This window comes from Centroberyx affinis, unplaced genomic scaffold, assembly GCF_046629955.1.
Source record: "Centroberyx affinis isolate AG114_WGS23_722 - 3 ecotype Tasmania unplaced genomic scaffold, CSIRO-AGI_Caff_v1 ptg005284l_1, whole genome shotgun sequence".
Classification (NCBI taxonomy): Eukaryota; Metazoa; Chordata; class Actinopteri; order Beryciformes; family Berycidae; genus Centroberyx; species Centroberyx affinis.
In genome coordinates, this window is record NW_027282634.1 from 129,695 (window position 1) to 146,831 (window position 17,137).

General features: G+C 41.9%; 1 protein-coding gene across 10 annotated transcripts; it reads right to left on the reverse strand.

Moving 5' to 3' along the window:
• Nucleotides 1-849: 849 nt before the first annotated feature.
• Nucleotides 850-16,966, reverse strand: stx3b (syntaxin 3b). Of its 10 annotated transcripts, XR_011696927.1 has the most exons (13): nt 16,598-16,966; nt 10,422-10,496; nt 10,190-10,289; nt 9,468-9,542; nt 9,224-9,294; nt 8,808-8,916; nt 8,528-8,601; nt 7,426-7,560; nt 6,435-6,545; nt 4,690-4,809; nt 1,952-4,296; nt 1,629-1,718; nt 850-1,513 (listed from the first exon to the last, which is right to left on the reverse strand). XR_011696927.1 is itself a non-coding variant. In XM_071546486.1 (12 exons), the coding sequence occupies exons 1-11, from the start codon at nt 16,625-16,627 to the stop codon at nt 1,641-1,643; spliced, it is 969 nt and encodes a 322-aa protein (XP_071402587.1). In that variant the 5' UTR covers nt 16,628-16,966; the 3' UTR covers nt 850-1,513; nt 1,629-1,640. The 10 variants fall into 10 exon arrangements, 6 of the variants coding, with proteins under 6 accessions (XP_071402587.1, XP_071402588.1, XP_071402586.1 ...); XR_011696925.1 differs by having other exon boundaries at nt 850-1,718; XR_011696926.1 differs by having other exon boundaries at nt 850-1,504; nt 1,629-4,296.
• Nucleotides 16,967-17,137: the final 171 nt, after the last annotated feature.

Here is a 17,137-nt window from a genome sequence, read left to right on the forward strand (position 1 = left end):
CACGCACACAAACCAGAACCCAAAGCCCATGACCCACCCCCTATTTACTCTGGCCAATTACAGCCCGAAATATAGCATAGCAGCACTCTGATTGGAGAGAATATATGCTATTTAATAAAGGTTAGAATATTTTATGAAAAAAGTGTACTTGATTTGGCTTCACGGTCTTGCTGGTCAACAGGGTTTGCTTTCCTTCTGTACTACTTCTCACCCATAGGTGCCCCAATCCTGTTTATCCTACATCCATGAAGCACGAAAACGAATTAACCCTTGTATAAACCCCACCCCGCACGGTGTTCATGGGCTGAGCCTGCCTGTGGTTTGTAAGACCTCATACATGGATGTTATATGGTACATCATTATTACCTCCGCCAACGAGGTTATGTTTTCGGTGCCGTTTGTTTGTTTGTCTGCTTGTTTGTCTGTTAACAGGATTACGGAAAAACTACTGGCCCGATTTTCATGAAACTTCATGGTAGGGTGTAGCATGGGCCAAGGAAGAACACATTACATTTTGGAGCGGATCCGGATCAGACTCACGAACAAGCAATAGTAGCACGAACCTTGGCGGAGGTCTGCGCTCTCCGAGTGCCCTTCTAGTTGCATATATGGATGACATAAAATAAGAGGGATGCAATCACGGAGATGATATTCAGATATATTCAGGATGTATTGGTGTTTGCACATCATTCATATGTAGCTGTGACTAATCATGCCCTAAGCCAGTGTAAAGTCAGAAAGCGTTCATCCATGCAAAAAGCCGCTATATATAGGCTAAAAACAGAGAAAATCTCAAATGCAAGAAGTGAAGCGCACAACACTTAATACAACGCACACAAATCTTTTGTTACATAACAAGCTTTACTGGGTTGACACACAGCCAGCGAGTGAGTGACAACCGCTGTTACATGAAAAGACCATCATTACAACCTTTTCAGCAGCACAGAACATACAGACAGATCATACACAAATCACACACACAAACAATTAAGATTATGACAGGATATAAAGACCAAGAAAATACTTGCCAGAGTCAAATATATTCTTGACCAGAGTACAGCTATGTCTATAGAGTGGACTTTGCAGCTTAGATAGCACAAAATGATATCCATACACTTCTAATCAATTTTATGAAATAATTTTATGAAACAATTTCTTAAAAAAAAAGAAAGAAAAAAGAAATCCCTATAATAAATACTTTTCCAATGTGCACCACCAGGAGGCGCCAGTCGTCCAAAATGGTCCAAAGATTAAATACCACTTATGTTAAGCCATCTGGTTTTGAACACATACTGAAGCAGATTGTGGGCAAAATTACATTTATTAGCTATGACACATTTTCAAACACTTCATACAGCAAGAAATATTGTAACAATCCAGAGGATCAATAGGAGATGTCTACAGGACTGACATGGTTAGAGATTTTTTTATTTTATTTTATTTTATTACTTTTTAAATAGATTCAAATAACGGCCAGGGGAAATAAAGGAGCACTTCAGTCAATCTTCTAGGTCTTGGAGAAAGCCATTTCCCCGGAAGCAGCGCACGGAGAAAAAAAGACAAAGAAAATCAACTTTTAAACACTTAATGATTGAAGTGTTTAAAGCAGTTGCAGGTGTTTGTTTTACCTGTTAAACCTTTTATGAGAAGAAGCTGTAGAGATAGGAGAAGCCAACGATTCCAATGATGGCACAGCACAATGTAATCATCATCTTTTTCTGTAGATTTAATGGAGATTGGAAAGATATCAGCGGACATTGGGATTGGGCTTTAATACACGAGTCACAATACAGTGTAATTATTCACATTTACGGACCGCTGGGTAATAACACAGTACACTGTCAGGTTTGAGGAAACGATTGAGCAAAAGGAGAACAAAGGGTCAGGGAGGTTAGGGTGTGTGTGTGTGTGTGTGTGTGTGTGAAGAGAGAGAAAAGGTGAGAGAGCTTACCTCCGCTTGTGCTGTCAGTTTAACGCACTATGCACAGCAGTTAACATGCTGCATCATCAGTCTTCATTACAGCAAAGACCATCTGCTGCGAACAGCCATCATCATCTCATAAAAACATGAAACATTCACACGGCTCCAACATGACATGCGGTCATCAAAATCTAGTAAAATCACATTACATATTTACCTTCTGTCAGCTGCAAAGGGCAACAGGGCAGAGGAGCACGAGAAACCACTGAGGAATCACTTACCAAACAGTCATTACAAAACATAAAATCTTTAATGCTTTCATTGAAATCTTTGGCACCATAACTTAAAGAGTACAATTAAAACGGTCGACAACATAACAGCTTCAATCTCCTCATCCCTCTCTCTTGTTCCAGCCGTTGCTCTAATGGCCGGTGTGGTGTGAATGGAAGCATTAGATCTGACCAGTTGTGGACAGCAGCCAAAAGAGCAGACTGCACGGTCAAAAGACCAATCTGCCGGCCTCTTACTTTCAAATGCTTTCCTGAACACCCAGAATTAAAAGGCACCATTCAGGCTCTGGTCTAAAAAAAAAAAAACACACAAAGACTTCCCTCAGTGATAGTGGCTCCGTTTGGTGCTTTTTTTCTGCAATGTTTTTGGATCATCCAACTCCTAGGCGAGGATGGAAAACGCAATCTCCGATATCAATCAAGGATCACCCATACGCTCAGTTGGAATCACCTCATTGTAGAGAAGACACTGGCATGTGGCTGATATTGTGCTATTCAGACCACTGGGTGCCAACTTGTGCCCTACGGATAGGGGCACTGCTGTTCTGACAGTCCCACTATCAGGAATCAGAGACCTAATGGGATGATGGTGATTTAAGTTTTCAATACAAGAGAAATTATGAGATCTAAACCAGCAGAGAGCCACCAGAACCCTTCGCTGAGGGAGACTTTAGGTTGGAGATTCCTTCATTTTGTCTGTATCCTCTGTGTGTGACTTTATTAGCAACATACATCATTGGAGTCATCAAAAATATTATAAATACACAGATCATTTAGGCACTTGTGGGGAAAAGCTAACTCACTAGTGTTGCTACTGGTCCCTCTTTCCACCTGTTGACATTACAGAGTTGTTATTTCTTATCTTTTTATAGTCTATTAACAGCAGAGACAAAGATATAAAAGTCAACATGGCTAGCAACATGACAAGCTAGCAACAATACAAAACAGATTTTTAGATTTGCCTCCCTGGTGGCTTCAACCAAGGAATGTGTGTGTGCCCCCCCTAGACTGTTTTTCTTTTTTGTTTTCCCCCCAACTTTGTTTAGCTCTACCTCTCCTTGTGTATCCATAACAACCATTCTTCACATTTAAAATTAAAACCACTGGGCTCTCTGAACTCAAGAATCATAGGTAAGAAGGTGAGCACACCATTCCTCTTTGAGTTGGAGAACTGGGCCATATTCAGCGAGGTTAGACAACACAAAAGACAAAAAAAAAAAATGAATCCAGTGTTTACATCACTAAGCTTACATATAGACAGACATATTTTTAAACGTGAAAGTGCTGGAATGCCCCCCCTAAACTGACAAAATCCCAGTACAGTGGACAATAGCTAGCTTTTTAAAATCACAAAATGTGTCAAGGCTCATAACGGCAAGAAATCAAAGCAAGGGGTTGATGTGGTTCTACAGTGGTCAGGATTGATTGACTAAGCATTAAAATTAAGTAAACAACTTAATGAACACATCCAGAGTGATTCTTCGGAACTGAAATGTCGAACAATGAAATGTCGTGTGATGTTAGCTCTTTGGTGTTACGATCTGGCACTTTTCAATTCCCTTTTCCCCCCCACAGCGGTCAGAGATGCAACAGGTATTGTACCTGATGTCAGCTTTAGTCTCATTTCCTCATCTGCAGCGGAGCGCCCTCACGCACTCCAAGCCACCCAAGGGAGTCAAACCACCTCTCACAGACCATGCAGAAGGTGTGATTGTATTGGTGGAAGCCATACAAGGCCTCATGCTATTGATACAAAGTCCTACAAGACATTTTCCCCGATTGGTCAGATGTATCACCAGGCCTTTTTCTATTGGTTAGAAGCCCGCTGGTGCTTTTTAAAGTGATGAGATCATACATCTGTGGGGGAGGAATGTTTATATCCATATGGAGTTATAGATATAGATTTCAGTCTTTTCTTCTCAACCCTTGGTGGGACAGCTGATGGAGGGTAGGATGGAGTGATGATGATGAAGACTAAGTTGGTGATAAGGAGAGAGAGAGGTCCTTCTATAGTGTCTGGGTGAGGATGACGACGAGGAGGATGAGAGCAACCACAGCACAGACCACGATGATAATGATCATCTTCTACAGAGGGGGAGAAAGGAGAAATAGAGAGAGAGAGAGAGAGAACATCAGTGTTTATGATCGGGAACATGAGCACTGAAATGAGCCCACAAACCAAACACCAACCCAAACTGTGCGTAACAAGCTCACTTCTAGCACCGCTTTGTTTGCTCAGCAGTGACCAGAGGCAAGTACCACAGACGGAATAAAAACACACCCAAAGACCTAAAATACACACAAACACACCTCGTATAAGCCAAGAGGAGGGAGAGAACGCATGCGTAAGTGTGCGCGCACACACAGACACACACAGAGATCCCGAGGGGAAAGAGAATGCTAACCCTTTTCCAAAGCTCGTCTCATACCCACACCCATTGTGGTACTGCAGAGGTTATTTGCTCCAGAGTTACTCACCCTTAGCTCTCCTGTTACTCAAACAGCGCATCATCTCTGCTTCAATCCCACTGACAACCCGATAATCAGAGCTAGTAAGGCCAGCAAGACCAGCAGAACCACCACTATTATCACCACTTTCTGTTGGGAACAACCAAGTGCATACTATCAAGACCATTCTCTACGGGAACAATTACAAGTATATCCTGTATGTACTATTTGTGTGTGTGTGTACATATACCTCAATATACTTAATGTATGTAAAGTATGTAATGTGTATACTGCTTTTGTAGCAGGAAGTACATGGTAATTTATCTGTAACAATGGTTGCATCAAATATCATGGACACTTTTTGTAGCTTGGTAACCACACAATGCCTGTGCGTTTGCTAAAGCCCTGATAAATCATTAGTTTTCTCCTGGCAGAGCAGTGTTATGTCAATACAATATTTTATTTCCAAACAATATCTTCCAGGACAGCCAAAACCAAAAGAATAATGCAGCTGTCATGGGCCAACTGTAGACAAAGGCAACATTAAGGTTAAAGCTGAAACAACACAAAGAATAGTGAGGACAGAAAGAGAAAAGTAGAGTGTGAAAGCTGTGAGTATGTTTGTCACTGTGTGTATGTGTGTGTGGTAGAAGGGGGAAGGGGGGGTCTTGGTTCATGTCTGGAGCAGGTTCTGGTTTTGCTGGGCGGGTTACGCTGGGTTTTAAAGCACAGGGATCCGCGGGCCACAGGGGGGAGGCTCAGGAACAGAGCAGGTAAAGGGGTCGGGGGTCGTCACAGGTCAGGATCAAGTTGAGGGTCAGGGTCTGGATGCTGGAGGGGCGGTCTTCATGTTGACAGGCAGGTTTCCCAAAAGCATCTTTGTGTTAAAGAGGAATATCAGTCATTTCTTTCATATGCTCTGGGACAGCTCAGTTTCAGAAGCGACCGTTAACAGCAGAGGATGTCTTTGATCAAACAGGTGATGTTCATGTTTGTGTTAGCCCAGAGCCACAGGAATAACATGGATTGTTGAATTAAGTGTTATTCTACTGCAATGCCCATCACCTTATGAGTTTGAATCTGGCGTATGATCTTATCACATGGAATCCCCTTTGCTTCATTCATCTTCCCTATCACTCTCCTCTCTATACTGTCTAATAAAGCAGAAATGCCATACAAAATTCATTCAAGTTCGAGTGGCATTCATCTCAGTATCGTTGTCATTTTATTGTAAGCCAGTGAATAAACTATCTTGGTGCTTTTGGGAAACCAGACCGTTGCTCTTGACAGTGGTCACTCACACGGCGAGCCTCTTGCTGAAACTTTGCGGCTTTCTTAGTGTCTGCTACCGCCCGCTCCACGAAGCCCACTGATTGGTCCATGTTGCTCTCAATCCTGTCAATCATTCCACCCTAACACGGGGCGGGATGTTAAAGAAATGCATGCAGAGGAATATGTGTGAGAGAGAGAGAGAGAGAGAGAGAGAGAGAGAGAGAGAGAGAGAGAGAGAGAGAGAGAGAGAGAGAGAGAGAGAGAGAGAGAGAGAGAGAGAGAGAGCACACAGTCTCTAACAGTTGTGTGTGATCAGCAATGTGTGTGGGGGAAGAGAGTGTGATCTGTATGCACAGACTGTGTGGTTTGTAAGTGTGAAACAGTGAAAACAGTGTAACTGTCTAGAAAATAAGCACAAAAATAGGAAGGTGTTGAAATGCAGTAAAAGCTGCAGTCACAAGCAAAGTCAGGGAGCACTGGTTAGTTAAAATGGAGTACAGTACCTTACGAGCTTTAGTCTGGTACCTTACAGCTTTTTTGGTCTCTGTCTTAGCCACTGCTATGTGATCCACTGACTTGGTCACATTCTGCTCTATGTTGTCTACTATGTCACCCTGAAAAACACACAACAAACACAGTAAGATACAGAGCAACACATACAGAGCAAAAACAAGGTGTAGTTATCAAAATGAAGGATTTCATTCCAGAACTTAATACATCTGATTTGTAAAAAAATGTTTACAAGCCAGCTCCCATACTTGTCCAATAAAGAGTTTTACTTTCATGCCAGCATTCATTTAATGAGTAGCGGTTACATTCTTCAAACGCTGGATCTCTCATTTAGGAACAAAACCCTTCAAAACTCAACACTGACAATACAATGGTAGAGAAAACAAAACCAGACATTCCTGAGAAACCACTCAACACAAACAGCAACACTGAGCAAGACAAATTAAGCACCTTACCTCAAACAAGTCTTTCCCTCAGAAAGCAGGGTGTAACCAGCAAGAAATATGTGGTTATACTTAAATACGCAGCTATGGTGACTAATTGATCAACAATATGAAGTTGTATTAACTGTAGTGTGATGAAATCTGCCCTCAACAACTCAATTTCCACATCTCTTACAAAGTGCATTCATGTTGAATCCCACAATGAGTGAGTGATGAGATGGAGGTGCCAGAGGAGAGTGAAGGGAGATATGAAAAAGGCATGGAGCTGAAAAAGAGGAAACAGACAGATGGATGCAGAGAGTCAGACCAGACAGAAAGACAGACAGCAAGGGAAATGAGATGAGAACAGGAGAAAAAGAGTTAAATACAGTCGGGTTTGAATGCAAGGCCTTGGGCAAGAAGAATGACTGACGAATGATAGGAGGAAAGAATGAATGAATGAATCAGAAGAGAGCTTGTGTTCATACAGCTGTTGAGGTTTTACTAACTGATGGATGGATGGATGAAATGATATATAGACGGATGGAGTACAGGAGTGTACCTGGCTCTCGACCAGCATGGCGATGTCTACAAACATGTCGTGCAGCTCCTTGATGCTGCTTTCCAGGCGGACAATGTCTTTGTGTCTGGCTTCAATCTCACTCAGGGCCTGTTTGGAGATCCCCGAGTCCACAATCTGTAGAGAGGAGGGGCTTAATGTTACCACCCAGGGTCAGTACATCCATCCACACACACACACACACACACACACACACACACACACACACACACACACACACACACACACACACACACACACACACACACACACACACACACACACACACACACCTCTCCATTTTGTCACCTCAGAGTTTCGGTGTCCAAGTGAAGATTTGTTACTCAGCCTTGTTTCCAATGACCAGCTACAATGGCAGGTTTTGAAAACGAGTGCATCTTCCACAACTTAATCAGCATTTAGATTCAACACTAGAGTGAGAATAGCTAGGCAATCGGCAGGAAAGTGACAATTTTAATCAAATCCAAGAACGCCAAGTTGATACTTGTGTCCTAGTGGAGAATGTTCTTCCCCAGCTGTATTGGAGAGAACAAACTTCCCAAGAGAGTGAGCACAGAGAAGCGTCCTTACAGTTTGAGATGGACTGTGTGCTTGTGGTCGCATGATCAATTAAAACGCACTGCTGCTCATTTTCTAAGTCGCTTCAAGGGGTTTCTCTTGCTGTCCGGACATGATGTGTTGTTCTCACAATGAATCTTGGGGTTTCTTATTAGTTCTCGTTGGTCAAGTCACTATCCAATGCATCCTCAGCTGGCAAGTAAATTTCAAGGATCTTTGTCCATGTTGCGTTCTTTTGTTTCGTTGTGGTTTGGCCAATAGGTATTACATTAAAAGGCATCATGGAGGACACAAGGACACTGAGAAAGACCCAGTGACTTTGAGCCCAACAGGTCGCAGCTCAGCTAATCTTTAACCAGTGGAGACTAGGAATCTGAGTTGTACTGAACAAGTGACAACTTGACTTTCTTTGTTCAACAGCAGCATGATCAGTGTCAAGGCGTGGGAATGTTAGCTTACTGTTCAAAACAGGTGAAACACACGTGCAAACCCACATCCACACCCACACCCACACCCACACACTTACCCCTGCAGTGAACACAGCAGCATTGCCGCTCTCTAACATCTCCTCCAGTTCATCATCTGTTGTGGCTTTGCCAGCTAGAAAGGAAAGGAAAGGACATTTTTTTATATGCAACCATGACAAAGAATACTGTGGATAGGTTGCTGTTAGTTGTGTGTGTGTTTTGTATTAGTATCTTTGCAGGTAAGACCATCGGACTTTATCACTAGCACTCCCAGCGTTATCACAGTCTTTGAGGTTGTGTGTGTGTGTGTGTGTGTGTGTGTGTGTGTGTCTCACTCACTGATCTCTAGCTGTCTCTGGATACGTCCTTTACTCCTCTCCCTGAAGTCCACCTGGGCTTCGTTGTACTTTGTCATCACCTCCACAAACTTCCTGGACAGCACTGCATGCTGGGAGACAACAGGAAGCACTGGGTTAGAACAGCAAAACTTTTCATAATGTGTTGCACTGAGTTGATGTACTGATGATTTCTCTAAAGCCAAGTATAAACTTCAAGACCACGACCCAATTCTGTCAAACATTATTTTTTTGTTATTATAAAAACTCTAAGATCTCAGCTCCTAAGAGAATAATGTAATCACCTCATTAGTCGCATACATAATAAACAGAAAATCCAAAAAGCTGCATAATACACAGTTTCCTAGGAAACCAGCTTCAACCTGAGATCACCTGAACCATTAGATGGTCATCATTTACCTGTGATTTACGTATCCGCATGTCAGCCGACACCCTCTCCTGCTCATCCAACTCCAGATTCCTCTCGATGGCTGAGAAACAATCCAAATTATTGATTACTGATTGAATTTGAAGTCAGTTACACATCACAACATTTTCTTCAGTGATACTTCACATCATTTTCTGTCACATCCTGTGTTGTGCGTGTCAGGGTGGTGGTGGTGGTGGTGGTGGTGGGGCGGTGGGGGGCGGTGGGGGGACTCACTCTTGAGTTTGTTTCTGGCATTGTTGGCCATCTTCTTGATGTCATTAGTGATTGCCTCCAAGTCATCCTGTGTTTCTGGGGAGGAAGTGACATGTGAGACGGACAGTTAAGATTATCTTTCACTGCAAATATATAGTATATCTATCTATCTATCTAAATTATTTAGTCTACTATTGAATACAAGTGAATTACTTGTATTCATTCATTCATTCACTTTGTTTTAAGAATTTTCTCAAATCAAGTAACATTTTCTCGATACTAGTGGAGCAATCTGACTTCTTCAAGATATTGTCACTTGTTTCTAGGAAATCTTTCTTTCTTTCTTACTTGTTTTAAGGCAGAATATGAGACTAACATGTTAAGATGGACAATTTTTTTCAGTGATGACTTCCAGGTTGTGTCACAGCTCCCATCTGTGACCATTTTGTGTTTCTCCTAGTAAACTTTTGACTTAATTCAATTGGGAACACAACACAATGCAACTGAAAACAGCTTGTGAATGACGGAAAGAAGTCTGTAGGAAGGAGAATTGGAGAAAAGGAGGAAACGAAAAAGCAGATTATAAACCAAAGAACATCTATCTATGAGAAATATTCCCTATGGGACATATACAGGGGGAGAAAGTGAATGCAAAGGAAAGGAGAGAAAGAGAAAGGCTGGCAGAGGAAGAGAGAAATATGAGGAGAGAGGCAGAGAGGTTGTCAGGTGGCATGGTGTCTTACTCTGGTCTGATGTGGGAGCAGACAGGATGACCGAGAAGAGCTTCTTGACTTCAGCCACGTTCTCATCGATCTTATCAATACTGTTCCTGATGTCCTCAATCTGAAACACACACCCAAAATAGAGGACTCTCAAATGTATCAAAACAACAAAAACAAACATTCATCCACGCATGGCCTCATCAATACACACAGATAAAAGACAAACACAACACAAGCTTACTGTAACACTCACCTGAGAGAAGAACTCGTCCATGAAGGCTGCGTTGTCCACAGCGATCTCCACCTCCTCATCGTCTTGATCACACGTCTGGAAGGAAGGGGAAAAAAAGTAAAGACGGTATCGGACTACTTGTACATTCCAACTGGACAGTAGGAGCCTGTGAGGGCACTAAGTGGTCCTGGACAGCTCAGTGGGTAGAGCCAGGGTTTCGTTTCCCCACTGGGTTCACTCAGGTTGAAAATGTACACACTCATGGTCCTGTAAGGCGATTTGGATGAGAGTGTGCACCAAATGGTAGATGATACTACACAGGGAAGAGGAGAAAGGAGAAATTTTAACAACGCAACTGTTGTTTTAAGGTAGCAGATAAGTGTGCCATTAGCATTGTAGCCTGCATCATTCACATCACTGCATTTGAATTGAAGAATTGAAGAACTGAAGGGCTAATTTCAAGCCATGTTTCCCATGAAATATGCAGGAAATGTTAAATACACCTTGTGTTGTTAACAATTACAGTGGGACATTGTTGAACAAACTAGCCTAGGCAAAAATAAGGTTCCAAAGCATAGATCCATGTGTGCATCGGACAACATGTGCAGATTTTTTTCTAGGTTTGATGCTGTATGACAGCTCTATTTGCACCTAAGGATCAATACACCACCACCATCATCAAAATGATCGACATTGTCATCATCATCTGTATTTTTTTAAGGGGCGATATCAATATTATTAGACTGAAGTCACCGATAGCCAATATTTTGTGCAAATATTTTGTGACAATATTCAATCTTGGAATTTGACCATTTTCATGCAAAAAAATGGGTGGAAAAGCCTCTGAAACAGAATTTAGACCATGAACCACTAAACTTCTCCACTGAAACCCAGACTAATAAAATTATTTCAGGGTTCGCAGCTCCTTAACGCAGGATGACCCACCACACCTGTTCAATGGCAGGGAAACTCTGGGACACATTACGCCTTTAAATGAACAATTAATTAACAAAAAAATAATTATTATTAAGTAAATTAATGAGTTGGGACAAGTAAATGAATGAATGAATGAATGAATGAATGAATACAATGTGCAAAGCAAATAAAATTTCTTTGCAGGTTTTATAGACAATTATGTTGCTGGGGACAGGAAGGAACCTCCATCATATCTACGTAAAACTTAATTTTTATAGCTCAAGACGAGTGTCACAAAGTGCTTCACAAGTTAAAACATAAAAGACATAGCCTACCAGTAAAAATACAAGCAACACACATGAGTGCATCACAAACTAAAAACATAAAAAAAGATACAGTGACAGTACAGTCTAACAGCACACATTAGAAAAGGCCTGTCTGTATAAATGGGTCTAGAGTCTTGATATCTGAGGTGGACGACATGACTGGTTGATATCCCATATTTAACCAAAGGCCAATATCGGCCTGATATATCAGCAATATTGGTCTGACCCCAGTCAGTCAATACACAACAAAATACATCAGAGCGGTGCAGTCTGTTGCGGCCATAAATATGTCACCAGGGACAGTCATTAAACAGGCTAACGCAGCAGCCAGACCACAAAGAGCTCAGCACTGCTGGTGAATATTTACACTGTGAAGGACGAGGGCCAGGCTCCGGGAACCCAACCCGTTTTCAACTGATCTCAAAGTCTCTAAGAAACCACAGCTAAGGACAATGTAAACAGACGTCATGATGTCGTGTGGTGGCAGCGTCAACTGGAGACACAAAGAGCGAGAATGAGTGAGGGAGGCCAGGGAAAGACAAATAAAGGAGGAAAAAGAAAACCATAGCGGGAAATATCAAAATGGGACAAATGCCTCCAATTCTTTCTCCTGCATTTGACAGACAAGTGCGTTTGTCATTGCACACTTGATAGTAGTTCATGTCTCTGATTTGTACTGCGGGACTGAGAGTCTAAAGTCTGAACACTTGACTTTCCTCATTAATCAGCATGGACCAAAGTCAAGGCATGGAAAATGTTAGACTGCACCTCTCTCTCTCTCTCTACTTCCCTTCTTTCTATCATATCACCTGACTTCTCCAGGTCTCTGAGTCACCTGACCCAGCTGAATCAGCCTCAATCTCTAAACTAGAAAACTAGTATGTAATCTCTAAACTAGACACAGCACTCATTTTAAGAAAGGAAACTAGGATTTTTATTTACGGAAACAGGACCTTGTTCTTTACATCCCAAAGCTGTGTTTTAGAAGGTCTTCAACCTTCAACCATTCCTCTAAAATTTGAATTGCAAATGTAGCCTGAGACAATTTTGTTTAGGCTGCTCTAGCGAACATCAGTGTAGAACACAGAGAGCCGTGGACTTAAAGCAACATGCAACTTGTTTTTGAATTAGGCCTACACAGAGTTATTCATATGGCAGCAAGTCACACAAAATACATGGTGGGTGCACACATATGCTCACTCGCACAACATTTCTGCAGGAGTGAGATACGACCAAGCACACACTTCCTTCCCGTGTCTTTCTCATTCAGCAAAAACTAGGGAAAGGGAATGACGTGTGACCAAATGCTTTAACAAACTTAATAGCCTAAGGCCACACACACACACACACACACACACTGGCTTCTTTTGAAAAACAGTTTGATGCTGACAGGAACAATTGGAGGAAGTGACTTTTTGTCTTAGTCATGAAGAAAACTTTCACAACACGCCTCGTAAACCTCACTGGCTCATCTTATGACTCAGCGTACACACACTTCTTACTGTTGGAGGACACTAGAGATCAAACAAATTAACTTTATGCACATCCACTTCGGATCAAAACACCATTCAGACTTCACACGGTTAGTCTTTTACTGTCCATGGCCACTACAAGGTGTTTGGAAGGCATGTATGTGTGTAATGCACAGCACAACACATGGTGATGTGATATGGCTTTAAAAAGAAGTATGAGCTATCAAATGATTGAAAAAAGTACATGAATTGGTGCCAAAACAATAACTAATATTTCACAGTGTTTTCTGTGATATATGGAAATTATTGTAACCAAATATTTTGGGAACTAGTTTAAATACAGCTGTGTGTAACTGCGCCAAAATTTGGACTTATAGAGTGAAGCACCACAGCTGCAAAATGAGATTTTCCATTTTTTTAGACCAAAATAGCCAGAAATGCTATAATTTCATGCTTAAACACGTCAAGGTTGTATAATCCTCTAATCTTAAATAATCCTCCAAACCTTAAAAAGATATTGGATAATGTTTGCACAAGTAGACATAGAGATTATAAAAATATATAGCAAGGGGCGCAGCACAGAAGCTGTCAGCTGCACATCAATGCATAGGCCTGAATGATGGATACAATTACAATCACAATTTCACATTTGGCAGACGCTTTTATCCAAAGCGACTTACACATGAGAGGATGGATGTCGCAAGCTGGCTTTTTCCCCATCATTCAAAACACTTCATTACGCTTATTTTGCATGTAAAGCAACATACAGTATGTATGTTACTTTGCATGCAAAATAACCAACAACGCACTGACTAGACAGAGGCTTTACAATAAGGCAGATTCAGTGATCCTTCATGCCACACGTAAAATTGCCTGTCAAATTGAATGACAAAGAAGGAGTTTCATCAGAGCCCGTATTGTAAAACCTTACAGAACTTACTGTAAATCCCCGGAAGTGTAGCGTGATGAAAGACTGATGAAAACCACGGACAGAAAACTACAGACATTCAGGCCGACAACGACTTCTCCCAACTGTCTGGCAGCCAGAAACGCAGCCAGCTAGAAAGTCTACCAGCCAGACAGATGCACAGAGAGGCAAGTACAGAGGCAGAGAGACAAGCAGGCAGACAGGCAGGATGTCACTTCCATCACTTGTTACTGATCATATCCTACCTCTACCATGGCAAAATGTATGCTGAATGTACACACACACACACGCACACACACAATAAATCTTGGAACCAAATTAAAAAGGGCGAAAGTGAGGCACTCGGCTCATTATCATGTACACACAATGCCGTGAGTTCAAGTCCAACCATGGCCCGTGCTGCACATCCGACCCTCTCATGCTCTGATCTTTCCTGTCACTCACATACCTTTAAGAAAAGGAGAGATAATGAACTATGTCTCTGTGGATCGTAAATGAGGAAGCAGCACCGGACATAACACTTTCAATTGTACACTACACACAAGCAACGTTAGATACTTCCTATTTATTTTGCTAATGTCTAGGCCAGATGGGGAGGCAAAGTACAGAGTGTGAGACTACTGAAAAGAAAACAGGCAGACTGAAAGCACATACTGCCTACTAAAATATCATGTAGCAAACAGAGAGCTAGGCCTCAATAACAGAAACTATTTTCACATTAACATCAGTTCACAACATAATATCAATATCTTCAGTCTGGCACACAGTAAGGTAATATGGCAAGCTGAACTATTGCCTTGATCAGCGAGTATATTATTCAAAATGCTTGCTAAGTAGCAGGCAGTATGAGCTCTCACACACAGCTACACCTCCAGGCTAAACTCTTATCCTGTGTTTCCTGTTGCTCCTCTTTCCCAAAATCATCAAGAATTCCAACACATTTTTAGGTAAATGGAAAAATAAACTTGAAACGTGAAACTTGGAAACGCCCCAGCATTATGTCAGCTGACCTGATCACGCTCGGGGCATGACTGCACATTCACATGCACGTATGGCCACTCTCTCTCTCTCTCTCTCACACACACACACACACACACACACACACATCAATATACAGCCTACATCCCCACCAGCAAGTTAAACATTAGGAAGCAAACTCAAGGGGGAAGAGAAAGGCGGTAGGTGAATGTGTGTGTGTGTGTGGTGGTGGTGGGGGGGGAGAGATAAAGAGAGGAGTGGGGAGTAGAGAGGGAAAAGTGTGAGGCAGGCAGACAGAAAAACAGAAGAACCTAGGTTGTTATGGCCTCACAGGCCTTAACACAGATATTGATAATGGAGACTGTAGCCTAGTTCACCTGCTATCTTTACTTCCTTTCCTTGAAAAGAAGCCAACAGCGTGAGATACCGATGCCTGGGGAGAGACCGCATTTCACCAGCTTAAACACAGCAAATATTTGGCCAACAGCTCCAGGTGGCTATAGCAACATATCCCGACCAGGGCAGGAGCGGCTCAGGGCCTCAACCCCATGGGTAGCAAGTCCACTTACTGTCATTATCTAGGCTACATCCTGATTCCTGGTCAGTAACAGAAAAAAGGAAGAAGCCTTGATATTCTTTCCACTAATATTTACTCTGCTTCTATTGTCCAAGATATCAGCAGGATATTCTGACTAAAGGCTAAATACAAAGTTACAAAGGATTTTGGTTCTGGGACCCAGGTTCAATCCCAGTCCTGTTCCCAGTATTCGTTCCACATTTTAAAATAGCCCTTACTTGGATACTTATACTTTAATATATTTTGATGCTTTTACAAGTTTCAAGCAGTAAGTGTAATTTCCCATTTGTGCGGCTGCCACTGAATTAGGAATGTGGGAAACAAACTCAGAAAAGTCTATCAACAACAGAATGGGCATTGGTCATTTTCAGCTGGTTTCATATGTTTTGGGACTGCTTAGTGCTGTCGTTGAGCATACTGTGATCATTATTTAGGTATACATGGATCCTAACCATCTAATATAAATCAATGGGAGTCAGAATAACAATCTTATCTACAATGCCCAGTGAAAGAGCTGGGTAGACTCCATATACTGGCGACTGTGCCTTTGAATAAGGTTCAGCTATTAATATTGTCTACAGTGCGTTGGTAGCAGGTTATCTCTGACACCCTATCCCACCCCATATATCCCCAGAAAACACAAAAAATAAATCTTCTAATTGACTCATTACAGGGAAATTATGTCCACATGACACCACATTTGTCTGTCAGCCCCATTTCCAGTTTCTAAACGGCTGTTTAGAAACCGTGTTACTTGCATCCCTGATGTGAATTATGTCATCACACGGGATAGTGAAACGTGGTTTCAAATAACTGATGTGTTTAAAGTCGTAGGTAAAAGTTGAATTAGTCCAGTAACCCAATATTAAAGTCATTGATCACTGGCCTATCATATTTTCAGTAATTAACGTTATGTGCAGAGGCCCGTGTAACTGTACCGTGAGACGATATTAAATAAATGACATTGTATGAAAACTTTACATTTCCTGGACACAACTTACCGCTTTGAGCTGCTCCAATCGGTCCTTCATCTTGCCGAGAGTTAATTCAACACTCTAAAACAAAATAAATATACTCTATATTGTGCGATATGTTTCAAAACCTAGTCCTAAATCTCTGAATTCCTCAGCCAGCTGGCAAGCTAGCTGTGCAACTGAAACCCACCGCCAGAAAAAGAGAAAATCAACTCTCCAAAAGTCTTGGCAAAGGTCACTTGGAAGATGACTTTTTCTACAAAACTGTCTTTTCCGTCGTTTTCCATACAATATGGCTGCTGAGGTTAAAGCCCGTGTTTTTCTATTTGCTAAATCTCTTCGCTCAGGGGATTAAAACAACAGTTGTGTACAGCCGTATAATCTGTCTCTCCGCTGGCCCACAGTAATCATTCTAAAACGCACTTTTCTGGCTCACGCATGCGCAACGATATCCTTGTACACTCGGATGAAACCACGCCCTGGGCTGTCAGGAAGAGAGGTGCACCTGCACTAATGCTGCATTCAGGGCCTGTGGGAATAACCGCTGAAACTGGGCAAAAAAACGAA